Below are 27,950 nucleotides of genomic sequence, written 5' to 3' on the forward strand. Positions count from 1 at the left end.
CACTCTTAGAGGTCCTGAAAAGATTTACAGTGACGAGGTAACAAATGGAGAAATGGGGACACAACATAATGATCTAAGAAAAGAAAACAAGGCTGTGGAGGGTGGGTGGCTTGGAGAAAACCTCCTCTCCATTTGCAGGGAAAGAGTGTGAAAACGAGAGAGTGCGGGGGAAAGGAGAGATGGGGCAGCAGGAGGAGAGTGGGTGGGTCTTGCTCCATCTGTCCCCTCCCTCTGATCCAGAGCTATAGATGGTGCAGGAGCAGCCTGCTGCATCCAGAAGTCCAGTCTAGGGAACAGCACTAGTCCCGAGAACCAGAAGCTCAGACAAGTATCCAGCCACTCGGACACGTCTAGCCTGATTCCTGCAGCAGACACTTCACTCAACCACCTGTTGCCAAATCAGTGAAAGCATTTGTTTGACTCACTCGTGGTGTGAGATCTCTGAGATCATTCAGATCACTGCAGATCTGAGAGCCGACATCAGCAGATGATGAAGATGCAGCAGCACTCGCACATCTTTCTATCCCTTATCCTTGCAGTCTTCATCTTTAGGATAGCTCTGTCTGGTCGCTCTGTGGTCAGAGGTAGGTGGTCTTTGCATTTGTCTTACTGTCTTGTGCTTAAAAATCAGCGACGGGGGAAACTACTGATTGCATGACAAGTGAGGTATTTGTTACATATTTTAATGAGTGATCATTGTGGTTTTCTTCATTGTAGTTCTCCTTCTATAGTTTAAGATCCATGCAAGTGAAAATGAATGTAACTCCTTCTGTGTTAGTTGGACTGTTGTCTTTTTCCAGTTGCATGCTGAGAAAGGATTAGAAAGACAATTTGATTTTGTTAGGAAGATGGATATTTGTTTCAAGGATGAATGACAGAAGGACTCATAACAGTACTAAGTCAACCTCTCACTGCATATCACCCTAAGTGATAGATACTCCTGTTTAAAGTGCCATGATAGTTCTCGAATAACAATTAAAGAAATTAACAAAAATGGGTGAAGAATGGGTGATAAGTGATAAATTAGATAAGAGTTTTAAAATGCTGTTTAACCCTAGCTCTAAATTGGGAACATAAATCAACCTTTCTCTCTAATGTCACCCTGTCATGCAAACTAAGTAGATGCTGTGTGAACCTTTTTTAGGCCTGTGGTTTGTCCACATTCTTGATTTAATGAGCCCAAGTTTGGGGTCAAGGTTTACACTTGTAGAAAAACTGTTCCTGAATTCATGCCCAACAAGCTGATCTCAATAGTGCAGAAATTGGCCAGTTACTTGCATACATTGTCTCTGGCAAAAGATATTTTTTTTAAATTAAAATTTTCTCATTAGAGGATTATTACCAGCCTCCCTGAAAACACCACTTAAAATTAAATACATACAGACTCTTCAGATTTAAAAAAACCTGCGGACCGAAAAATATTTTTGCTAAAGTGCCTCCACTCTGACATCTACAAAAATCAGTTTGAGGTCTCCAACTCATCAACACCTCCCTGTGTATTGAGTCTTATGTCTGATTTGATTCTTGCAACATTCTTGGAAAAACATGCAAATGTTTTACATGTTATGTAATTATCCAGAAACCAAAGTACACACACAAAGTAAAGCAAACTTTGAGTATGTGCTTCATAGCCTTGATGTATTTTGTGACTATTTGGGTGCCCTTTGAAGACTTGGATGGTACTAAAAGTGATTTGGGGTGAGAGGGCTGGAGTTGGTGAAAATAAAGGCTGCTTCCAGTGTGTAATCTGCTCACTGAAGTTGGCTTACAGACAAATCTCAGTGTGCAGCTTTGGCAGCTAGATGAAAGGGGCTGTGTGTATTGATGCTATGGGAACAGAGGGGTAAATGTCTGTATCGTTCTGCTTGGACCAAAGATAAAACCTGGTTGGCTGCAAAATTAGTTTGCTTTATTGTCTGACGGATAGAGCAAAATATATGGATGTCAGTCTACTTTCCAGTGCTTTTAATTCTTAGTTATGCATTTGTGCTCTTAAACATTTTTTCCATCTGTATCTGAATGAGTTAAATCTCTGCTAACCACTATCCCACTTGAGGACAATATATTGTATAGGATGCTGACTGCAGCTGTGCCAGACCAAACATGGCCTCGTGCCATGTGGAGATTAATGAGAGAGAAATATGGCAGGAGAGAGGAAAATGGACGACATTAGAGGACAAGGCAGATGAATTCAAAGCACTTTAGGAAGTTAAAAAGAGGATCAGGTTGATGGAAAGATGGCTATTGAGTCATGCAGGATGGCAGAGATGGAGAAAAGGCGGTGAAGGACGAGATGGAGCAACGCCATAGGAACAAGGGAAAACAGCTGTTCCTTGCAGGTGAATCTGACATGGGGGGATATTAAATGTGAGCGTGGCGAGACCTGCATGGAAGCCAAAGTTGGGGTAAAAAGCAGGAGTCAAATTCCAGGCACAATTATCTGCTGCTAGGCTGCAAAGTACGGTCTCCTGCTGAATTACAGTAGATATTCTCTGGGCTGAATTATGCTGGTCTGGAGTGATTCTCATTAGAGCCATTATAGGTCAGTTTTTCAAACACCTGCTGCTTTGGCTGGCACGGGGCTCTGAGAAATGTTAACACTCCATTTTGTTACATGAAAGTGACTGTTATACCAAGCTCCATAAAACATCTGTCTGTCCTCACAGGAAAAGGAAGCCAAGTCTCTCTACGTCTTTACTTCCAGGACAGAAATCTGAGAGGCCAAAATACTCTACATCAGATCAGAGGATACTGGGAAGGATATCATGTTTGTCTATATAGTTAATGCAGGCTTCAGAGCAATAATCACAAGCATTGTATTGAAATTTGGTTAGCTGTGGTGTTCGGCTGCTCTGACTCAAGACAAACTAACATGAAACCACTGTTCTGTGTCACTTCCATCCACCAAAACTACTGCATAAATTCAAACAAAGAGAGCAACATTTCTTTTCCATTGCATTTTGAAAACAAAACAAGCCTCGCAGCCTCCTTCAGATTTGCTTTTATGGGGAGGTTGTGTTGAGTTTTGCATCTGTATTTATCATCCATTGGTTCTCAAATCAGCATGAGTGGAAGAGTCAGTTTATTTGTTTTCATTTAGTACAATCTACTACATCAAGAGAGGGCTGCTCATGGTGAAGATTTGTGGTTTGATGTCAGACATTTAATCATAATGTTTTAAAGCCAACAAGCCATATGTTATGCAGATCCATGTTGCAATGTTTCATTTTAATGACCAAACATAAAAATATCACGTTGCACTCAGGTTGAAGCTTAAGAGAGCAACTGACAACCCAATTAACCTACTCTCTTCACTGCAGGATCATCCATCAGTGATCCAACACGGCCTCTCTGCAGAGCCAAGATTAAGTTTCCCATATGAGGGTGTTTCTCTATATCCAGCCAGCAGGATTACGTTGTCTTGATATCGGTCCAGGGTGACTACGAGCCGAATTGTTTGTTGTGTGATGTGGCAAAGTTTATTGCATAATCCGACAAGTTTATTGGCCAACTCCCAGTATTATGATTGATGTGCTTATACAGTATTCAGTGATGAATGGGCTTCACCCCCCAGTGCGTGTTTGTGCGCAACATACAGATGAAATTGATTAAAACAGGTTGGCATAGTAGCAGCTTTTTTTCTCTTCTTCTCAGCATTGATCATTATTGTTTTCAGACTCCTATCCTTCCTCAGAACATGGATTTTTCTTTTTAATATCACAAGCTTTTCTTCAACATTTCCTTAAGTCTTTCTGCCATGATCTCCACCATACTCGTAGATGGTGTAGCATGCTCTGCGTGTGTTAGTCTGCTCCTTCAGCTAAGGCAAACTAATCATTGCTCGCTGAAGTGAAATACCTACTGGCGTACCAGCACAGAAATGATACTTTAACACTCTAGGATATTGCCAAGAGATTTACTCAGTGCTGGATTAATCAACGCCGGGTTAACTTATATGGCAAAAGGTTCATGTTCATACAAAAGTCCCACTCTCCAGCTTTAACATGGACCGATTATGTGACTCTTATTATTGATCCCCTGGGCAGAGCTGCAAAAGCTCCTCCAGCCCGCTTATGTAACAGGTCACAGATCTAAACAGGAAAAAATTAATTTGTTGTTTTGGTTCCCTTTTTTGACCCTCCTTTTGGCCTGTTCAGTACTCCGTCCTTGGTTATTAGGGGTGAGATTTTAATTTCAGCTCTGAACTCTTCTAGGTGCATCTGAGAACACTAATGTCTCACACTGTTTGACATTAAATGGTCCATAACTTGCCAACTCTTTGTGTGATGATGGTTTGCTCTGATTTAAGAGAAGCACAGGTAATGATGGTCTTGTGAGTGGCTGTCCTGCGTCCTGCCCCCCTCTGCTTTATTCGGGCTACACCCTTGCCTAAATCAAAACAAGTATTTTACAGCAGCAAACGTAAAAGTAAAAGTTACATTTCATGTGTAAAAACAGCTTGAACATCAGTGCTTTTCCTTTTCACCGTACTTGATTTATTGTCAGCACTTTGACTGGATTCATTCCTAAACCTTTATTCATTTTCCTCTGGAAATACAGATAAGCCTTAACACTGTGTAAGCGTTGCATGGGCCAGATGACCGGGCTTTGGGCAGGTTGTCATGGGGCAGATTCGATGTTTGCTTGTTCTGGAGTTTAAAATGCGTTGCCAGAAGTTTCCTAATATTTTATGCACTCTGAGCCCATCTGCCCCTGCGCCAGTTTCTTGTTTTTATTGGAAATACTGATGTGAGAATCGAAACAAATGCAGATTTTATAGGAAACACATCGCTGGAAAAGCATAAGGGTATTTTTCAAATCCAGGGCTTCCCCCTCTTTCACTGTCAGTGTCTGTTTTGGCGTTTGGCTGCTTCCTGGCAGTATTCCTCCTGCAAAGTTCCACTATTTCATTTAACTGAAATATGAGCCAAGGACATGTGCTGTGGAGACTATGATACAAGTTGTAATCCAAGCAGAAAGTCTATTGTTTTAAACCTTGTAGACTATGAGCAATTTAGTGCATGTAGGCTCATTTGTAAGATCCACTGCAAAAACATATTTAAAGATGCAGAGGATGACGTCACTGAATTAAAGCAGACTGGCAGTCTTTCCATCATTACTGCTCACAGCGTATTATCCAAGTGCGCACTGGTGATTTTGCTTTACATGTGCATCAGGCAAGGGTCAGTCACACTCCTGGAGCAGCTGCACTTGTCTCAGTTCTCTGATGTTTTTTAGTATTCCTATTGTAAATTGGCTAATTGTTAGCATTCCTAGTTATTGGCTAGTGTGACGGGCCACATGACAGAGGTAAATAATGAGAAAAGGTAAACAAACTTTTCCACATATTGTGTTTGAAGACACGGAGAGTTCCTTTTTCCTTGACTTTATGATGATGCCAACTTTTTCATGAATTTATGACACCATTTAATATAGATAAGCAGACTGTTTTAAAGCCAACACAGATCATTTTCCATGGGACGTGTCAACGCTGAAGGTTTCTTCTAGGTCACCATGAAAATACAGCCGTGGTGTGCATTCTGGGGAAGCTCTCTTCCTCTCTAGTGCCTGTTCTCATCTAGCATTTGTCTTATCTGACTGGGACTGTATTCTTTGTGTTTGTGTTTGCCAGTTTTCAAATCAAGACAAGAATGTTCCAGCTTTGCTGATCTTTTTCTTTGATATCTGAAGTGATCAAAGATTGGATATGCACTGTTGTTTTTAAAAGCTGCTTCAGAGCACTTCAAAATCCTTGATCACTGCAACAAGCTGCAGTATATACAGTTTATGATGTTTGTAGTTTGCAGAAAACAATAATGTTCTTATCAATTTGGAAAGCAAGCAGACATGTGCCTGCTTATGAAATCACAACTATTGGCTTGTACCTCAGTTGAACTTCAACCAGACAAATCTCTGCTTTTACTGTACTTGCTACTTTGTTGCTTTTGAAGTAGTGGACAGCAGAAAAGTCTGAGAAGGTGTAGGTACTGAAAATGACAGTTTTTGTACCTCTGCAGAAAAATGAAAGAAACAAAAGAAAATGTAAAAGAAAATACATAAATCTGATGCTGCTTCCTCAGTGAGACGTCAAAACATGAAAGTCCGCATCAGCACCACAGGAGACACCATTGTGATGAAGTTTTTGCGTCCCAACACTGACACCAGGCTGGAGGGATACATCCTGGGATATGGCGGCAGCATGTTCTCCAAACAGTTCATTCAGCTGCCAGAAGATGGAAAACCATATGAGACAGAGTTTGGTAAGAAAGCCTGGTGATGTGCCCTGCAGGACCAGGTGTTCATCAATACATTGTGTTTGCTGCTGAGGCTCAGAGGAAATATAACCTGCAGTTTGTTCTTCTGCTTTTAGATGCTGAGCCCAAGTACCTTATAGCTGTCCAGCCTATTCCTGCTAACGAGGTGAAGAAGCAGTGCACAGGTATGTCTGCTTAAAGCAAAGGAAGTTATCACCAATGTGACTTGCTGAAAGTGTTTTTTGCACATTTAGTAAGATGCAAACCTTTTCTCAGGTAAAGTGGAATTGCAGAAGCCGCTGCACCTGGTCATTGGGTCGGTGACGCCAACCTCAGTTCTTCTGTCCTGGGGGACACTGCTGAAAACCCCTTATGAGGGCAACATCATGAATGACTGTCTGGAGGATGGGTGAGCTTAAATGTGTCATTGCGCAAAGCAGGCTTTTCTTTAAAAAATGAGAAGGATTGCGTACATAAGATGTTCTGGAGGAGGACAGACATTTGTTCAGAACTCTTAAAGATGTCGAAGAAGCAAGCTCCATAAGCAATTACTTTGGTGTTCCTCCACCGCAAAAGAAGTGTGTATTCTCGTAATTTCTCGTAATTTCCGGATCTCATGTACGCAAACGCGCATTCCAACTTCTTATCTGGTGCGCGTCTTTTATTTTGACAGCGAATGCGCACCTGCGGACCACTTATGTGCCGCCCTGATTATAACTATGTCAAATGAACTGTTTTTTAATATAAAAAAAAGTTTTGCTAAATTTGTTTAAGAATAATTTAAGAGAACCTTCATTATGTATGGGGCTATATGGAGTGTGTTGCTGTTTTTATTGTTTTTTTAAGGTTTGTGGTGAATTTTTGAATGTTTATATCATATGGACATCAGATATATCCATATTTGGGAGGTATTAGTTGGAGTGATTTTAAAAATGTGTTATGTTTGCCAGTTCAGAGGTTTTGAAGTCACAGAAGCAAATTGGAGTATTTAATTGAGCTTTGTGCAGTTATTGCTATCAATCCCACTGACCCAGCTCCTCAGAAGTGAATGAGGACATCTGTTATTCTAAGGATATGTTATGCACCTGTCCCTTTTACTGCTTGCAATATATTACTGCTTACCAGTGGCATAACTGTCACTGCAGCCAAACTAGACTAAATGCTCGTACTTTTTTCCTAAAGTACCACTCTAGGGTTTTGAGATTTTTTTTGTACCAATGCTGTACTGTTGTTACGATGAGCTCAGTAACAGCTGGTGGAATAAATCTTTCTCTGTCTAATCTTTATCCTCACACACACATTTGCTGTGTGTGTGAGTCTGGAATAAGTGCATAAACAGTAAATGAGTCCCTGAAGCCTCTCATGTTACTTAGCAGTGGATCCAGGGCAGCCTGTGCACACAGGTGTTTAGGAGTCAACCCACACAACAGTGTGACACAGATTGTGTTTGATGAAGTACTACTTTTTTTTAAAGTGACGGTTCTGTTGTTTTTCAACAAATCTTCCAGTGGTTAAATATTATTTTCATATGTATGTCTTATATAAAGATTAATAGCCATGTGTTTGTTGGTTCTGTTGAAGGAAAGGAAAGAAACTAAGTTGTGCCACAGACTCAAGTCAAGTCAAATCACGACCTCACTGTGCAGTTCAGATGATGGCAGCGATACACAGCAATAAATTTGATTGAACCATTTTCAGAGGGATTTCTGATTTTGACTCCATCTTTTAAGAAGATGGGTTCAAGGCGCCCCGTGTAGCCAAGGGAAATCCAAGAGAAATGGAAACGTGGCATGGAAAGATTCATTTGTCACTTTGTTTAATGAAATGGAATTAATTGACAGCATCGTTAGCACGCAAGGTTTTGCTAAAAAGAAAATGAAAAAAGATTACGACAGTAGCTTCGTATTCTCCTTGTACTTCATGCATCATGCCTCCAGATGTGATCATTAGTGGATGCATTGTGTGTGAGTTGTTCTGTTTGTTCTGTGTCTTGTTCTCAGACACTACACAGTGCGTTACCGTGAGAAGAACAGGAAGTGGAACTACCAGACCTGTCCAACAAGCGATACAGTCATTGACAAACTGAAGCCAAACACAGTCTATGAGTTTGGTGTCCAGCCAAATTCTAAGGATGGCACTGGTGTGTGGAGCAGGCCGGTTGTTCACAACATCAGCATGCCAGGAGTCGAAGGCAAGTTTGACTTCTTTGCTGAGCCATATTATCACCTTCTGTAGCAAATACCTCGAATCTGACTACAATTATTTTAACATCCTAATAAAAACATGGATTGACAGGTAGTGCTAGGAAAAAGGTAGAAATTTCTGGGACAAATGCAACAACTCATTTTCGTATATGAACAGTGTCATAAGAATCTGGTTGTCTCGTTGTCTGAGAGCAGGTTAAAGACAATTCAGCATTCAGTCTGACATGTGCAATCCCAAAATCTGCTCTGTTAAAGACTAGAGGATTTCAGGGCTGCAGTGCATGTGTAGATAGGGCTTCAGTCTTTACCGATTATGTGAGCATGACAAGGCTACACTGCAGTATTGCATTTCCAGTTACTGAAACGAACCATTTTTTTCCTTTCACATTGTTTCTTCCACTGAAGTCACATATTTACTGATTCTTCTCTTGTGTTTCTAGAGAAGGTCATCAGGAAAATCTTTAGGCCTCCAGTCAGCCCTGCGGTATGTAATGAATACAGCCAGTTTGTTATTGAAACAAACCTAAATATTCAGTGTTTTATTCTATTTTTGAATGGATACACGTGCTACTAGAGGTCGAATATGCTCAGTATTGCAGTAAACAAGTGTGTGTAATGAAATGGCACAGGTATACTTCCATTTATCAAAGAAAACAAAAAGGAACTGGTTGTGCATTTGGAACGGGCAATCTGCTTTAGAGTCCTTGTACACTTTGGTGAGCTTATGCTATTCTCAGGGTTGTTTGCCTCATTAATTTTCCATCCAACTGCTGAATGGAAACGGCATCGATGCAGCCAGGACTGAGAGAGCAGTCAAGCCAAAGAGAGCAGTCTGCAGCTACAGCTAACTTGAGTGGGGATTAAAAAAAAGGGAGATGAGTTGGAGGCACAAGGGAGGAGGGATAATAATGCTGAAAAGAGTTCAGAGAAGAAAAGTGGCACAAATTTTCTAACAGCGTGGCTCTGCTCTATCATGCCAATCTCACAAAACAGCACAGCTGTTGAGATTTAGCCTCAGGACTTGCCCTTAAAGGAAAGCTTTGAATAACAAGAGTCTCACTAGGGACTTTACCAACTTGACATGGTGTAAAGAGGCTATAGGTTATAGGTTATGCAACAAAGGAAAAGACATGGTACAGCCCAAATACTAATTCTTTTCACCTGTTATGATAGTCATAGACTAACACCCACTTTTTCTTCATGTCTTTTTTGCCTTTCACCCATCAGAAACCTTTACCTTCAGGTCCCCATTCCTTGCCCTCATTTCCTCACCTCACTTCCTCAGGTAAGCAAACAGAGAGACACTGCTGAGGTGAATTTGATACAGAAGGCAGAATCTACTGCTGCTTAGAGATCTCTGTTTGAATTCCTTTCCACTGACCCCTACCTTAAGATTTAACACTGGAAATATTAATAAAGCCATAATTTATTGTTCTGCAGACAGGATTTCCCCATATACCTCCAGCTTCTAAAATAATTTTACTTAGCTGGGCATGCAAAGTACAGTTTTTAACAGCACTCAACACTGTATTCCAAACATCTACAAGAACTTTCCACTGATTTTCCATCTTTTCTAGCTCTTCTTTCTCTTCAAGTAATGCCTGAGTGACTCAATAAAGTTATGAAGAATTTTCTTTGGGGGTGATTTCATCCGTTGGACTCCTTTTTTTTTATGTTCCTTGAAGTGATTTGTCTTTAATGTGATTATATGTTTGAGGTTGTTGTCATACCACAGCATGAATTAATCTCTCTGATAATAAACAAGATACTAAAATGCTTAATACAATTCCACTGAACGCAGTCTAAAAAGATTAGTTTTGATTTGGTAAATCAACTAACTGTACTTTCTACAGCAATTATGATGGTGTGGAGTTGTTAGATGTGTTGTGTTGTTAGGCGGTGTACAGTAATGTCAAAGGGTTGCTATTCACTTCTAATCACTTCTCATTTTAAAAGACGGTAAAGAGCATTAATACGACAGAGGGATGAAATGTCAGCATTGCATTTACAAATTGTTTCTGTTGACACCAAAATCAATTAATGCACATTTGAATTATTTCCTAATTTTAGCTCTCAGATACCACGTTTAATATTGGAGGATTAAACCAGCACTAAACATTTTTGTGCAAAACGTTTAGTGAACTGACTCTTTCAAAACATATTTTGCTGTTCTTAAATGACTGACTAATCATGATCATTTACTGCTTTTCAGAAGTGAAAATTAAGCCATTGTAATTTTTCTCTCCTTGACTTTAATCTCTGCTTTGTCCTTGTCAGTCCAAAACAAGACCAGGGGCAGACTGCCCCTCTCCAGGAACATAGCCGCACAGACGACTCTTGGTAATGATTTTTCTGACCTAAAACTGAGTTCAGAGGTCAGAAAGATCTCTGGACCTCATGTCTGACACTGACTTCTCTATCGCTGTCGTGAAAGCTAATTTTTATTATACAAACAATATTGCCCTGCACATTCTACAGGTTGTAGACCCATACCTTTTCTCTTGGTTATACTAACATACACTATTTTTCTTAGCGCCAACCACAACCACAACCAAAACCACAACTACTACTAGGGAAACCCTGTCTACTCCTGGACCTGCACCTGCTGTGATCAACAAACAGCCAATTGGTAAACAGAGAATCATGGTTCTTTTTGAAAAGCTTCATGGCTCTCATTTCAGCTGTGTAAAATGATGGACGGAATTGCACTAGTTGCATGAGCAGCTGTTTGGGCTGCAATAATGTGGGTGATCTTGGATGCATGGGATTTTAGGAAAACAACAAAGCTTGCAGAGATTGTTGATGATGTTCTCAGGGTTCAGTTGTTGAAAGTCAGTAGAACAAGCCTGCAAGCCAAAACGATTTTATATTCCTGAGACATTAGTGACTTTTAATGAGCTCTGAGAACCTCATTAACTGCTGCTCATTCAAAAAAATTATTTCAGTCATATCATACATATTCCAAATTATATCTCAGATTTATCCACTGTATTTTTTAAAAAAGTTTTTTGTATTTCCATGTCTAGCATTTTTTTTGTTGGTATGTTTAACTCTTTATTTTTATTTCAAGATTCACAGTGTGGTTATTACCATTTTTGGATGATTAGAGGCTTTTGCTTTTAATGCAGTGGAGTTGGTAGCAGTGCATGAATATACTGCATGATGGAATTTTTTCTCTTCTTCCAACAGGAACTTCAACAAACTATGTTATTCCTTTTTCTTCCCTGTATTTCACTGTCGTCTGTTCCCCCTTTTTTACATTTATGTTCTCAAACACAGGGATCTGCAGAAACACAGTGCTGGAAATGTATTTTGAAACCATGAAGGTAGACACTGAAACACAAAATGGGATATAGTCAGTTCCTCAAGTAAATGGAGATCATTCCAAACTTTTAGCCGTGTACCCCACCATAGTTTAAAATTGGATAAAATTGATCTGTTACTGAAGTTGTAGCTTTAATTCAAGGGGCTAACTGTAATTCGAAATTACATCCATTTTCTACACAGCTCCCTGTGTTTCCAGGATATGCTAAATGTTAATGGGAGCAGTACAGAGCAAAAGAGCAGAGACTTTGGTGCATGATCAAATCAACTGTTTTTTGTTGTTTGTTTTGTTTCAATCCATGAATCAAAGCTGAACGGCATTAACATCACTGTTTGTGCTGAGATCCACTGAGGTGGTGTATAGATATAAAGTTGTGAAAATGGTTTAAGTACATGGTACTTAAAATGAAATGATGAAATGATTGATTCTTTTTTGGGGTGATACGTCCTAACATTTAACGTTCCTCGTTTCCTTCTCTTCTTTTTTGACTTCCTCTTTTTCTTCATTCTCGCTCATTGATGGGAACATCTCATTAGATTGAACAACCAGGTTAGAATGGTCTATCGAACTTCCACACTAAGTCATCATAACCAGTGAATTTAGATGCTCATCACACTTAACCACAATAGCCTTTCGTATCATAACACATAATACCTGCACAAGCTCTATCTGCCATTGAAATTGCACTTGGCCTATGAGACAAACATAGAGCAGTGTTGCTTGTTTTTTTTTTTTTTTTCAATAATTGCTCTGAGTAGCACATCAGTTGGTCTAAACTGTTGGCTCTCTTGCTTTTATGTCTTTCCTGGATGATGAAAAAAAAATGTATGTATATATATTTTTTACATTTTGTAAATGGAACAGAAGATTATTTTTGAAATTTTACAGTACACAACTGTGGCTTCATGGCCATCTTTTCTTTTTCTCACATAACCCAGGAGGAGGAGACCTCTCCAGATCTGAGGTCCCATTAACTCCCAAGCTCCATCCTTTACTACATATAACAACCACCATGGCACCTGTGCCAGTAGTCCAGGCAAATGTGGAGAATCGTGGAGGGCACGTACAACCTCAACCTAACTTGAAGCTCCAGCAACAGTATTCAGTACTACCAAAGCCCAAACCCCAACAGCCTCGAATGAAGCCCAGAGTTAATGTTCAACGTCACCCAAAGCCCCATGACCAAACTGTGACACAACCCCACAGAACACCCCAGTCCATAATTCAGATCCAACCACAACCCCACACAACACCCCAAATCAAAGTCCAAACCACATCAAAACTCCACACAACACCCCAGGCAAAAATTCAGATGCAACCACAACCCCACATAACACCCCAGTCCATAATTCAGATCCAACCACTACCCCACACAACACCCCAATTAAAAGTCCAAACCAAACCACAACCCCACACAACACCCCAGTCCAAAATTCAAATGAAACCACAACCCCACACAACACCCCAGCAGAAAGTCCCGATCCAACTACAACCCCACACAACAGCCCGTACTAAGCTCCATGCACAGCCAAAACCCCTATCGACAACCCAGCCTATATTTCAAACAAAACCTCAACTGCAAATCCAAACAACAGTCCAGCCCAAACTCCACACCCAACCTCAACAACACCTGGCAGTATCCCAGCCTACAGAGCATACCCACCCCCTTTCACTGCCTCAGACAAAACCAAAACCCCAATCACATCTTCAAACCACACCACATCTTGAATCAGAACCACAGCCTCAGCCAACACCCTACACCAAACGCCAGGCCCAACCTCTAGCACAAGAGCAACATAAGACCCAGACAGAGCCTCAGAGACAAGATCAACTAAGTTCCCAAACCACTCCTGTGCCATCCATTCAATCCACTTATCCAATACCCCAGCACATTCCCTATACCAAGGAAAGACTGCTAAAGACTCAAATTCAACCTCAACCTCAACCTCATCCACAAAATAAATCTCCAAATCCACCACATAAACCAAAGACACCACAACAACAGCCAGGTGTAAGTACCAGGCACAAGTCTGGAAACCAACCAACATCAAAACCAAGCATAATTTCTTCCCATTCCAAACCCTCAACACAACCCGAACCCAAGAACCAAACCAAGCCCCAACCACTCTCTCAACCAAAAAGGCAGCCCAAGCTTCACCCATCAACTCAATTTCCAAAAAGTCATTCAAAGCCAATAATTAGGGATAAGCAAAACTCTCCACCAAAAATTCTGCCACAGTTAAAATTACAACCTCCAAAAAACACCCAGGACCATGTTGTACCTCAACCCATTACCAAGCCACAGTTTCCATCAAAGGCCCAGTCACAACCCCAACTTCCATCTAAGCCCCAACCTAAACCTCAAGCTGGGCTTCAGCCTCACTCCAGGACCTACTCTGATCCCACCAAGGTCACCTCAAAGCAGGCAGTCCCTACGGGTAAAGACCCTACTTTTCAATCCACAATTTGTAATCCGCAATTTAAGCATTAAAACCTTAGCTATTAATTGTTATTATTTAATTTTTAATGGGGGTATAAGTTTAGAATTAGTTTATGAAGAAACTGTTTTAAATAAAGAGTTCTACATCTCTTATCTCAGAAGTAGCTAGAATGTATCTTTTAGGAAGTTACATATTTTGATAGTAATCCATACCTTAGTTAAACCCAAGAGGATAACTGCATGACATGTATGAGTTAATTCTTAAATATCGTGATCACAACAACTTTTGTCAATGCATTCATTTTGAAACCAACAACTGGCAAATAGTAGTAGGGTAAGCCCCCTGTAAAAAAAACTAAAAAACTAAAAAACTAAAACTATGTTCACATGCATCTTATACCAGATATAAAGTGAGTTTTCTTTCACACAGCTCCTAGTCCACAAGAAGAGGGCAAGCCTCTACCAAGACCTGCCCTGGCTACAGAGAAGGCTGGTAGATACAATCATGGTAAACACCATGACAAGTTTGTCCCATTACCATCTCTGCTTTTTTGTCAAGCCACACAGAGAATGGTGCTTTGAGTTGTATTTCAAACCATTTGACAATGTCACTGCTTCCCCATCTCCATCTCCATCCAATCACCCCACACACCCTGTCCTGTTGTCGTTCCTGTCTCCATGTGTGGCTCCATCTTCAGTGCAGCACACTTCACCTCACCCCTGCCCATTCGCAAACAAATTAGTCTGGCTAGCTTTCGATCTCATTTACGGCGCTCTGTCATTTCATCCAGTGTCTGCTCCTCTGCATTCTTTTTCACGTACATGCTTTACCATTTATCCCATCTAGGTCAAGCCTTCCAGCTCCCAACTAACTAACTTCCAGTTGCCTCTCTACTCATCTAGGTCCTGGTGTTCTCGGGTCGTCTGAAGTTCCTCGTTCTCCCATTAGCTCATCTGTTCCTACAGCAGGAAGAAACACCACCCTGCGTCGCACATGGGCTACTTCTCATTCCACTAATCATGTTGCCAGACCATTCTCACAATCCAGGACAGTCACTTCCTCTCACAGTTCCAGCACACCTGGCGGTAATGGAATACTCACTTTCCCTTCACTTATTTCTTTTTCCAAGCAGCTACCTCAGGTTATTACCTTCTCTTAGCACGCTTACACACACTACAGCTACAGAAGAAGATAAACAAACTCATGACTAGTGATTTTAGCTACACGATATGTGGTGAGAGCATACCGTAGTCAATCAATTTTGTCCTCTCCACATTCTGCCACATGTGCTTGGTGTGTATTTAACACTTTTACCACGAGCAGCAATGGCGTCTATGGTGTAAGGATCGTTAACATGATTTACGGTCCCTCTCGCTGGCCAGGTGAGAAGTCTGGCCTCAGCACTGGCCAGGACACATCACATTTTACACCACCAATGCCAAGACAAGTGCTGTGCCGACAGCACAGCCACCACAGTCCTTCTTTCTCTTCTGTATCTCTTTTTCTTTTAAACATACGCCCCTGTTCACTACCCAGATATCTCGCCTTTCTTCTTATTTGGTACTGGTATGTTTTTCCTCAGTGGCACAAAACATTATATAACAGACCTTTCTCTCCCTCCAGCAGCCAGTGGGGCGCATCATAGGGGCAATGCTCTTCCTAGACGTATGGTGTGGCCCAAAGAAAAATCCGGTAAAGACAAACCAAGATAATTGCCTTCCAGTGTTCCTAACTCACTAACCTCAGAGGCACTGTCACGCCCCATCCCACTTCATCACACTGATCTGTGCTTTTTGTCACAATGCACTTCCGCTCTGTGACTTTCAGCTTATCTGTCAATGTGACAGTGTTTTCTGGTCATGGTCTGTGTTGTCTGATGTGTCCAGTCCCAGAGGCTTTCACTTGACTGAGACTGAAGCCACATATTAGGAAATCTATTATACAACTGTCTTCATATTACCAAGTCTAAAGCACATATGGACTGGTTTATGTTAGTCTGAGAGTGCTAGCTGGGAAAGGTGAATGTGGGTTGCCCCTTTTTTGGTGATTCACATTGTTTCCATTCTGCCAGGCAGGCTCAGTTAATTAGAATAATCGAATCCATCTCAAATAGTAATGCAAACCATGTCTGGACCGCATGTATTAATGGTGGCGCTCTGCTCACTCCTTGTTGTTGGGAGTTGTGTAGAGCAGTTCAATGCTTCAGTCCCATGTCACAGCTGTTATGTGTTATTTCTGGAAACTTGGACAGTTTCAGAGGTCTTCAAGGAGTCGCAAGGCTCTCTGGAAGCAACTCTACAAAAAAAGGAACATTTATTTCGCCTGCCGCCCTGCTCATCTAAGCAGAAATCTCCCACTGACTTTGTTTAAAGGACAGCATCTACACATAGTTCACCTTCCTGCCTTTATAAAGTAACTAAGTTGTTCATGTTGATATCAAAAGCTTTGCATACTACACTAGCAGCTGGTACAGAGTGTGTGCTTTTAATGAAACTAAGAATTAGAGCGTGTCCACAATAGCTTTATAGAGCCGAGTTGTGCTTATAGTTGGATGCACGTGTCCGCTATTGAATCACATCCATGAAGGACATGAAATCTGAGTGTGTGTTGCAAAAGTAATAACCCCGGTGTTGTGAGACGCTGGTATGTATTTCACTGGGAATATTTGTCTGGCCTGACCGTAAATCTTGGTGTTTTGGTTGCATATATTTTCACATTCTAACCCCAAAGAAGATGAAGTTATCTGACAGAAACCAGCGCTCACACCGCTGCTGCTGTTTTAAATCACAGATCTGAGTTAGATGTTTTTGGCATATTGCAGGCTCAATGTGGTGTTTTAGTGGTTTTATTGTGAAACATCAAACCAAACTCACCTGCTGTAGAAACTGTAGAGCAGCTCTCATCATGTCATACACTTTGTAGACATATTGTTGACTTTACACTTTACACCTTGATGGCTCATTTCTTGTTCAGTTAACCATGACAGCGCTGTCAGAGCTGTCAGTTCTTCATATTACACATACCCAATCGACATAGTTTGTGATTTTATGGGCTATTTTTGGTAATAGTTGGACAACAATAGTCATTGTAAAAACAAAATATGCCCTCTTTCAATTTCAAGATTTTATGTGTCAGGAAAAATCTGGTACAAGCCAATTTCTAATACAACCTCAGATGAACAACAACACATGGCATATTACACTGTCATTATTAATTTAACAGAAACTATGCCAAAATTCAGAAGCAGTTTGCGAAATACTAACTGCATAATTTAGTAGCTTGCAGAATCACCTTTAGCAGTAGTATGTTGCTGTAGGAAGTAATCATTTCCTCTATGACTTGTAAGTTGTAGAAGTTTGTCCTGCTCTTCTTTACAACATTACTTCAGTTCATTGAGGTTTGCAGGCATTGGTTTATAAGGAGCTTCATATTAAGGTCCAACCACAGAATTTCAGTCAGGTTGAGGTCTGGACTTTGACTAGGTCATTGCAACACCCTGATTCTTTTCTTTTCAACCATTTTTGTTGTAGATTTCCTGCCGTGTTCGGTATCATTGTCCTGTTGCATGAACCAGAGTTGCCCAAGCTTTAACTGCTGTACAGGTGGCCTCATATTTCATGCAGAGGAGTCCAGGTGTGGCTGCAAAACAAGTCCAAATCATCACCCCTCCACCACCATGCCTGACAGTTCATATCAGCTGATTGTGCTGCCATGTGCTCTTTTTAGAGAGTTATTTTCTGGCAGCCTTTCTGAACCAGTCACATTTGTTCAGTCTTTTTCTAATTGTACTATCATGGACTTTAACATTTAACATGTTAACCAAAACCTGTAGAGGTGCTCAGCTCTTTGGGTTTTTGCAGTTTATCTAAGCATTGCACGGTCTGACCTTGCGCTGTATTTGCTGGGACATCCACTCCTCGGAAGATTGGCCAGTGTCTTAAATCTTTTCTAGTACTGAATGATTTTTCTCCTTGTAGAATAATAGAATTCACATTATTTGGAAATGGCCTTATAATCCAGCCTGCAAACCACTGCTGCTTTTATAGAGGCACACATATGCTGATGATCAGTTAATCAAGTGAATATGATTAGCAGCACCGGGCTGCCACTGACCCTCTTAATTCCTATAGAACCAGTAAGGGTTAGAGATGGACTGATCCGATATTACATATCGGTATCGGTCCGATACTGGCCTAAATTACTGGATCGGATATTGGAGAGAAATAAAAAATGTAATCCGATCCGTTAAATATCACAAAAGCACCTCACAAAACTTGTGACATGGCGTAACTCGGCTCTTAACCTTAGCATGTCAGAGCAGTATGTTGTACGTGATAGAGCGGCTATGGCATGCGAGACCTGTCGGCGGTCTGGTTGAGCATTTGGAGCCTTGCTATCAACCCAGCATTTGATCTCCAACAAAGTTATCCCAGAGAGAAGTAAAGCAAGTGTGTAAGTTCATCTCTGAATGTTTGTAAAGCTTTCCCGCGTTAAGCTTAACAACCGATATATGGAGCGGATGCCTCTTCTCTCTCCCTCCCTCTCCTGCTGCTACTTCAATCATGAAACTGATTAATGATTGGCTGATCGGCTTTTCTGTCACGACTCTGTCTCTCTTGTTTGTTTATTGCCCACTTTGCACCAGAAATAGGAAACCAGCGGATAAACAACAGCAGCACGTTTAAGCTTGATAAGCTGTTGTTATAATTTATTTAATATTATTTTCTAGACCAGGACCCTTTTCTAGCTGCTGACGGCTGGTAACTGTGCAGGGGCGGATCTAGCAAAGTTTAGCCAGAGGGGCAGGTAGGGCATTAAGAGGGAAAAGGGGGGCACAAAGACATACTTTTCTTTCTTATTCTCATTTAAAATGTCTAGCTTGTATTAAATAATTATCTGAATCTAACACCCAAAGTTTTAATTTGATGTAAAATGTATAGAAGTCCATTACTGTATATAGTAACTGTTAAGTCTAATATACCCTAGTAAGCTATTGTACTTTTTCCTTTGGGAAGATACCATCTGTGCAGTCTGCAGTTCTATTGAAGAAAGATGTTGAATCTATTTAATTATTCTTGAAAAATTTTAGTTTAGTGTTGTTGTTTTAAAACTTGAGTATGAACTTGAAACTTCAGCAAGATATTAAAAAAACAGTTTTATTGATTAAAAAAACTACAGTGGGGCAAAAAAGTATTTAGTCAGCCACCGATTGTGCAAGTTCCCCCACTTAAAATGATGACAGAGGTCAGTAATTTGCACCAGAGGTACACTTCAACTGTGAGAGACAGAATGTAAAAAAAAAATCCATGAATTCACATGGTAGGATTTGTAAAGAATTTATTCGTAAATCAGGGTGGAAAATAAGTATTTGGTCACCTCAAACAAGGAAAATCCCTGACTCTCACAGACCTGTAACGTCTTCTGTAAGAAGCTTTTCTGTCCCCCACTCGTTACCTGTATGAGTGGCACCTGTTTGACCTCATCATCTGTATAAAAGACACCTGTCCACAGCCTCAACCAGTCAGACTCCAAACTCCGCCATGGCCAAGACCAAAGAGCTTTCGAAGGACACCAGGAAAAGAATTGTAGACCTGCACCAGACTGGGAAGAGTGAATCTACAATAGGCAAGCAGCTTGGTGTGAAAAAATCAACTGTGGGAGCAATCATCAGAAAATGGAAGACATACAAGACCACTGATAATCTCCCTCGATCTGGGGCTCCACGCAAGATCTCATCCCCTGGGGTCAAAATGATCATGAGAACGGTGAGCAAAGATCCCAGAACCACACGGGGGGACCTGGTGAATGACCTGCAGAGAGCTGGGACCAAAGTAACAAAGGTCACCATCAGTAACACACTACAACGGCAGGGAATCAAATCCCGCAGTGCCAGACGTGTTCCGCTGCTGAAGCCAGTGCATGTCCAGGCCCGTCTGAAGTTTGCCAGAGAGCACATGGATGATACAGCAGAGGATTGGGAGAATGTCATGTGGTCAGATGAAACCAAAGTAGAACTTTTTGGTATAAACTCAACTTGTCGTGTTTGGAGGAAGAAGAATACTGAGTTGCATCCCAAGAACACCATACCTACTGTGAAGCATGGGGGTGGAAACATCATGCTATGGGGCTGTTTTTCTGCCAAGGGGACAGGACGACTGATCCGTGTTAAGGACAGAATGAATGGGGCCAAGTATCGTGAGATTTTGAGCCAAAACCTCCTTCCATCAGTGAGAACTTTGAAGATGAAACGAGGCTGGGTCTTCCAACATGACAATGATCCAAAACACACCGCCCGGGCAACAAAGGAGTGGCTCCGTAAGAAGCATTTGAAAGTCCTGGAGTGGCCTAGCCAGTCTCCAGACCTCAACCCCATAGAAAATCTGTGGCGGGAGTTGAAAGTCCGTGTTGCTCGGCGACAGCCCCAAAACATCACTGCTCTTGAGAAGATCTGCATGGAGGAATGGGCCAAAATACCAGCTGCTGTGTGTGCAAACCTGGTAAAGACCTATAGTAAACGTTTGACCTCTGTTATTGCCAACAAAGGTTATGTTACAAAGTATTGAGTTGTATTTTTGTTATTGACCAAATACTTATTTTCCACCCTGATTTACGAATAAATTCTTTACAAATCCTACCATGTGAATTCATGGATTTTTTTTTTTCACATTCTGTCTCTCACAGTTGAAGTGTACCTCTGGTGCAAATTACTGACCTCTGTCATCATTTTAAGTGGGGGAACTTGCACAATCGGTGGCTGACTAAATACTTTTTTGCCCCACTGTATATCGGATTCATATCGGTATCGGCCGATATCCAAATTTATGATATCGGTATCGGACATAAAAAAGAGGTATCGTGCCATCTCTAGTAAGGGTGTACTTAGTTTTTCACACATTAGGTTTTGTTAAATAAATCATGACATGGTCTAATATGTCATATGTTGTTGTACTGAAATAATCTTAAAACCTGCTGAGCACCAGATTAGTTTTCATTATGTCCTTATATGTGAAATCTTAGAATTGATGACGGTGTACTTTCTTTTTACCATGGCTGTACACTACATGTGAGTCAGATGTCCTCCTAGATTATATTTTAATCATATTGATTCAGCTTGTTTTGCCTGACATCACTGATTCATACTGACCATGGAGAAGTCAACTCCAGACAAACCCAAATTAAATGTTTTTTTGGCATCTTTATATAGACAATTATTTTTTATCTTGTTGCCAGAGCGACCATTAATGAATATCCAAGATAAGAGATGACAAATGGCTCTGGAAATGAAACACAAACTTTAATGCAGGTTTTCTTTAAAGAAGTCAAATATGAGGTGTTTTCATTACAGAACCTTGCACTTCTCTGTGATCACTTATCCAAAACCACAAAAGCCAGTTCATTTCTCGTGTTCATTTAAGCAGTTCAGACTGAAATGATGTGATACTGATTTCACTGTTTGGTCCAATTGTTACTATTATTATTATTTATTTATTTTGCCTTCTTTGTGGAACATTTTTATGGTCAAATCCCAAACATTTTTCTAGTGGAAATGAGTCAAAAAATGCTTCATTACCCCAGAATTTGGCCTGCCTTGGTTTAAGTATTGGCTTTATTTTTTTGTTTCCTCACTTCTCAGTTCTGTAGATTTTAGGATGAGTGGTTCAAACTTTTATTTTCAGTTTTCACACCGACTTTACATGAGCTACAGGTTGTGGTACTCCTCTGTGGCAGGATTTTACCAAGAAGCTTTTGGGCACGTCACATGCAACCTGTCTGGCTGCTGCATTGTTGCTTTTATTATGTTTATGTTGTATTATGTGTCTTTTTATTTTCTTTTAGTGCAAGTATCTCTGCGTACGTCTGCTCTGATCCATCTCCCCTTTGAAATTTGACATTCTTCATTATTTTTGCACTCTTACATTAATCAACACTTGTTTTCAGTTTAGTATCTGTTCTCCGGTGCTGACCACATTCTGCTTTGCTTTTCTTGTGAATCTTATTCTGAAAGAGACTCTGTTTCCCACAATTCCTTGCAGTTCTGCGTCCCCCTGTTTCTGGCAACAAGAAGCCCAACCTGGTGGGAAAGCCTAGCAGTCATGGTGAGGGCAACAGATGAGTGAATGCAACTGCACCTCACCCACATTCAGAGTCTCCCGAGTGTTAAAGGAGAGTATGGAAGAAAAATAATGCAATTCAAGTTTAAGTACCAGTTTGTCATAGATAAACAAGCTGATGTTTTTCTAACATATCAAGTTTTGAGTTAGTGAGGCAGAGGTTCTGGAAGACCGTTTCGTCCAGTCTTTATGTCTTTTTGCTGCGTTTCATGCTAAGCAGACAAATATCAGTCTTTTTATCTGTCAGTACGAACATCTCCAAATGTGTTTCCAAAGATATCCAAACTATTGCTTTAAACTTCTTCCAGAGTGCCAAAGTTTGAAGTCTGCTTAACTGCTACATCTCCTGCACGAGCATCACTTGCTATCCTCTCTTCCCTGTAAAATAATCTTATTCAGTGTCTGTGTAATGCTTTCAAAACTAAATTTTAATAGGCTTGCAAGTGTGGAAGCATTTTTTTAAATACACCTTTTCCTGCTACACCCACCATATGTTCAACTTAAATTCATGATTTTTATTTTTTATTTTTCCAAGTCAGTCACAGCTGTTATGCTTTTATGTCCTTCACAGTTTGAGAACCACCATCTTAAGCCATCTATTATATGACTAACGCACAAAACTGCAATTATGCTGTATTTATCTCACCTTTTACATCTCAGCTGTCTCCCTGCTTAGTTTCTTTCACCGTTTTCATATAAATGCACTTATGAGCATTAAGTAAGTGTTTTTGTGTGCATGTGAGCGCATCTGGGCACCCTCGGTCTCAGCAGTATGCATTCTGGCACCGCTCTTTCCCCTTTAAAGAACACTAGAGAGATTACTCGACGATCAATCTCTGATCCTTCAGCAGCCAGGAAAAGGCCACTGAGTTGCTCGGTGAGGATGGCCAGAGCAGATGGATTGCAACTGTGTGTGACTGTGAGTCAGACAATGAGGGAGAAGAACTGAACTCTCCTGCTGTTCTGTCCTCAGATAAACTCATGGACCTGAAACAAGGAGAAAAGGCGTCTATCCTGAAGCCGTTCCCGCTGGTCACAGCCAGACCCAAGCAAGAGCCCAAACAGCAGACGACCACCACAGACCCTGCGCTAAACAGTACGAGCAGCACATTTTTGCAGTGTTTCTTCTGAGGAACATGATCACATGCATGCTAAATCACCTCCCTGTAAAAGGATAGAGACTGAATGAGTTTTGCAGACATTGCGTTAACAAAGACAATGCGTCGGTGATGCAGCTGGCAGATGTGTATAGTGGGGAGATAAAGAGAAAAGCAAACTTAAAAAGCACCAAGAAGCAGACAAAGAGTCTGAATGCAGGCCAGAGCAGGTGCTGGGCTAGCTGGTCACTGACCTGGGCCAAAGCTGTAAAACTAAAAGAGGGAGAGCTGCCAGGGACTCCTGGCTCATCAAACTAACCCCATCTCCTCTAAACTGTTTCCTTTCCAGCCAGCCATTTTGACATATATGAAAACTCCTCCATATTCAGGCCCTTGCCTAAGTCAGAGGTAGACAGCATGGGCAACCCGCGCTTTATAGGTAAGATTTTAAAGTATCAATAATTTAATCAGTTTTTTAGCAGCACCAATTAGGGTCTTAATGTGACATGAATAAAATAAATTCTTAACATACCCACATACAGCTCCCCACGTCATCTACAAGACAGATAAGCCGCCAGAAGAGCCGTGTTCTATCACCTCCTCCCTCGCTTACTTCCCCGATGAGGAAGGCAGCGATCAGAATGTGACCGGTCCTCCCCGTCTACCTCCATCCAACGTCACTGTGGTCACCGTGGAGGGTTGCCCGTCCTTTGTCATTCTTGACTGGCAGAAAACCGACAACGAAACCAGAGGTATGCAGAGAAAAGGCGGACATTTACGAATGACTGGACGGAGATTGAAACTGCCTCCCAGTGGCCTGAGTTGTATGAGGTGGCTGGATTTCATTATACTTGTTTGCAAGTCTTGATTAAGAGTTTAGACTACATTGTAATCTCTTTTTATTAACCACGTGTGGCCTTGTGGATATTACCCTAGATTGTTATATAAAATATTAAGATGGTTTCTTAAGCTGTCTTATAAACTGAGTGCAACAAGTGAATCCAAGGTCTGCGCCCAGTGACACATCACAACAACAAAAAGACGTGTTCTGCCTCCGGTGCTCATGTGTCTCTTATTAAGATATGTCACTGTTTTCGGGACAATTTCATGAATAGATCCAGGTGAAATGTTTGAATAAAAAGCACTATGTGAGTTCTCCCTTTCCTCTTTTTCTCAGAGTATGAAGTTGTGTCCACCACCACAGGCCCGAATGGAAGGCAGATGTCAGTATTGACAACCAACCAGACCCACACAGCCGTGGAGAATCTCAAACCAGAGAGCAGGTCCGCACCCCACAGACGTCCTGATATTATCCTTAATCTCGTTTGGGATCGAACACCAGATTTGTTCATATAAATCTGTAGATGAACAAATGCAGCCCGGCTGAACTAAAATGACTGACTGCATTAATAAAGTTCACCGCTGATGGAATTAAGAGAGGCGTCTTAAATTGCACTGAAGTGCTCCGAGTTTGCATCACTTAAAGTTAATTCCAGATTCTTCTGAACTCTTGCGCTCGTGCAGTGAGTCACATTTGGTTTTGCTCACACAAAATGGCCAAAGTGACACCAAAAAAAAAAAAAAACAAGACAAAAAACTGAAGAAATGTGGGTGGAGTGGGTCACTGAGTTTTCAATTAGATCTCAGCATCTGGAGTCTCAAGGCTCACCAGAACCCTCCCTGGGGCTGGGTTTGCTACATGAACAATTGCCAGCACATCTGAGCGCACCACGTGGAAGAACCATCAGCTCTGTGTGTGTTATTCTAAGTGTAAACCCACACTCAGCTGTCAAACACTGCTGTTTATTTTCATCTTTCAGCGTATTATTATTATAATTATTATTATTATTGCCCTTAATATGTATTTCTTTTCAGTTATGAATTCACAGTAACACCGAGGAATGAGCTGGGAACGGGACCCTCCTCCGATCCTGTAACTTTTAGCACAGAGTCAGGCAAGTTTTACAGACCATCTAATGCAGGTCAAATCCACCATAAACCCCCACAGAAGAAACTCATTACTTGCATGTAAATGCCACTGTACATGTTACTTTCCAGGCTGTGATTAGCATGAATTCTCTTGTACTATTAGGCAGTTGCTAGTCTAATCATTTCAGCATGGCACTGGGGAGCAAGCTGATTAAGGATCAAATCTTGGGTCTTGTCAAGCTCACCAGATTTCCTCTGAGGCTCATTTCTAACACATCATGCACCTGGTGATCACAGCATTAAGCTGAATTTGCTCCATTCATTAAGCAGCTGAAATGTGTCCTCGCGTTGATCAGCTCTTATGTTTTTAATTCAAAATGACAACACAGAGGGCTGAGTGGTTAGCTTAATTGGCCTCCTGCTCTTGTGCAATCAAAGCCCATCCTGTTGGGGTTGTACACTGTAAATAATATGCTAGACACTCTGAGGCGAGTCTGGATTTGACTGCCTGTTATATCTGAAATGTCTTAATGATGTTGTTCATTACAACTTTCCCTCCTGTCTGCAGCGGACCCTCGAGTGAGCGAGTATGTTTCAGGTGATTTGTTTTCCCCCTCTTTTCACAATATTTTAGCCAGCTCGACAAGTCAGGAATCAGTATTTCAGATTCTCTTGATATTCTGAACAAACCCCACAGGCAAAGATGCCATCTGGACTCAGTTTCCGTTTAAAGCTGATGCCTACTCTGAATGCAATGGAAAGCAGTTCGTGAAGAGAACCTGGTACCGAAAGTTTGTGGGCATCCAGCTCTGCAACTCCTTAAGATACAAGATCTACCTGAGCGAGACTCTCAATGGTAATTACGCAAGCAAATCAGTGAACAGGAATGACACAAATCACATTACAAATCACTTGCAAACACAATGTTATCCTTAACCGGCTTGATTGGACAGCAGTACAGCCTCTTTTTTTTTCTGAAAAAGCATAAAATTGGCCTCAACATGTAATTATTGATTTTTTTTTAATGAGTCTGTTAATAAATTTGAAGCAGTAGATTAGATTAGTTTAAAAGTTGATGCATGGAAATGAAACGTTTCCTCGTAATTCTAAGAGGACATTGACTTGGCAGCTGCACAGGAGCTGCTTGTATGTCTGTGTAATGAGAAAAGGTAAACTAAAACTGATTTTTTTTAAAAAAAAAAAAACAGCAATAAATGTGAAACAAGAAATGGAAATAATGTAAAAGAAAGTAGCACGCTTCATATCCAAGAAAACATGAAAACGCTCAAAAGATTTCATTCTGCAAAGCATCTTAGCATCGCACACCATTCAAACACCAAAGAAGAGAACGATGATTTACATGCTTCTCTTGGTTCTTTCTTTCAAATTCATTTGCAATGAACTGGGAGTTAACTTGTTATGCGGTAACTAAACAATAACTTCTATTCTCCCCACTGCAGGGAAGTTTTACAACATAGGGGATCAGACGGGATACGGCGAGGACCACTGTCAGTTTGTGGATTCTTTCTTGGATGGCAAGACTGGCAGCCATTTTCTGGCTGACCAGCTTCAAAGCAGACAAGGTATTTTGGTTAGCTGTAAACAACCGCTGATTATTTAATGCCTTTAATTTAGCAGAGTCTCATCTTTCCTCCGTTTGTTGCCAGGCTTCTACAGAGCGCTGAGACAAGAGCCCGTTTCCTTTGGAGAGATCGGAGGAAAGTCGCACGCGACTTACGTAGGCTGGTATGAGTGTGGCACGCCCATACCTGGAAAGTGGTAAGAACCCACAGGACTGTCCAGGAGGATGGACTAAGTAGTGAGGAAGAAGATGGACATCAAAGACGCCTGAGTGATCCTGAAGGGAGGTGGGCTTTTCTTACGTGGACTCTGTAGACGGCGCTTTAAAATCACACCTCCGTCCTGGACGTGGACTTCTACAGAACTATTAGGCGTCACAAAACTCTCTAGAGTACATTTCTTGATCATAAATGTCCCTAGGGACAAAAGAATGCAGAAGTTGGAGTGATCCAAAATGTTGAACATACAATTAATCACAAGAGAAAATGTTGGGAAGCTGGCTCCCAAAGTGTAATAACTTGATATAAAGTATGATAATATTTATCAAGAATATTGAATTGTGTGTGCTGGGGCTTTTGAGATAAACTAAAATGCAGTATTTGTATTGAGCGCCCACACTGGTCATGTGTATACAGACAGGTGCCAATCATATGTTCATTGTACAGGTTGACTGTAAAATACACAAACACACAGTGACCTTCTGCTGGCCCTAAGGGATTATTAACAGTTGCAGTTTGCACAGTATTAAACGTCTGCTCATATATGTATATGGTGTCCAATACAGTTTATTAAGTGTCTGACAGATGGTGGCACATTTCAGGTAAAAGAGAATAATCAGTGGTTCAGGCCAGCATTTCTATGGGAGCTTTTAGAAATGAGACTTGATGCCATTAATGTCGGCTTGTCCTGTATTTTACAGAGTAAAAATATAATAGTGGAAACTGTACAAATAGAATGTGTTCTCTTGTTATAGCTCTGCAAAAGGTTAAAAGAAGTTGTGGCCTACAT

At 41.0% G+C, this 27,950-nt stretch overlaps 1 protein-coding gene across 2 annotated transcripts; it reads left to right on the forward strand.

Annotated features, from left to right (window-relative positions):
• The first annotated feature begins 294 nt into the window (after nt 1-294).
• abi3bpa (ABI family member 3 binding protein a) lies at nt 295-27,709 on the forward strand. Of its 2 annotated transcripts, XM_087829897.1 has the most exons (23): nt 295-584; nt 6,081-6,260; nt 6,371-6,439; nt 6,531-6,663; nt 8,255-8,445; nt 8,899-8,942; nt 9,686-9,743; nt 10,736-10,798; nt 10,992-11,087; nt 12,722-14,221; nt 14,654-14,731; nt 15,127-15,309; nt 15,848-15,916; nt 22,258-22,320; nt 23,309-23,431; nt 23,782-23,871; nt 23,975-24,184; nt 24,610-24,715; nt 25,308-25,387; nt 25,930-25,959; nt 26,059-26,217; nt 26,822-26,944; nt 27,029-27,709. In XM_087829897.1, the coding sequence occupies exons 1-23, from the start codon at nt 488-490 to the stop codon at nt 27,142-27,144; spliced, it is 3,861 nt and encodes a 1,286-aa protein (XP_087686023.1). In that variant the 5' UTR covers nt 295-487; the 3' UTR covers nt 27,145-27,709. The 2 variants fall into 2 exon arrangements, with proteins under 2 accessions (XP_087686023.1, XP_035762521.2); XM_035906628.2 differs by lacking the exons at nt 295-584; nt 6,081-6,260; nt 6,371-6,439; ... (1 more) ...; nt 8,255-8,445; nt 8,899-8,942 and having other exon boundaries at nt 9,659-9,743; nt 15,851-15,916.
• The last annotated feature ends 241 nt before the right edge of the window (nt 27,710-27,950 follow it).

This window comes from Neolamprologus brichardi, chromosome 16 (assembly GCF_056152115.1).
Source record: "Neolamprologus brichardi isolate AB-2024 chromosome 16, ASM5615211v1, whole genome shotgun sequence".
Taxonomy (NCBI): Eukaryota; Metazoa; Chordata; class Actinopteri; order Cichliformes; family Cichlidae; genus Neolamprologus; species Neolamprologus brichardi.

Excerpts from the sequence above, each read along its gene's own strand:
- abi3bpa (XM_087829897.1), top strand. The coding sequence starts at position 488 with ATGATGAAGATGCAGCAGCACTCGCACATCTTTCTATCCCTTATCCTT. Across the intron at positions 25,960-26,058 it reads AGTGAGCGAGTATGTTTCAG|GCAAAGATGCCATCTGGACT; the intron begins GTGATTTGTTTT and ends CAAACCCCACAG. Across the intron at positions 26,218-26,821 it reads CCTGAGCGAGACTCTCAATG|GGAAGTTTTACAACATAGGG; the intron begins GTAATTACGCAA and ends TCCCCACTGCAG.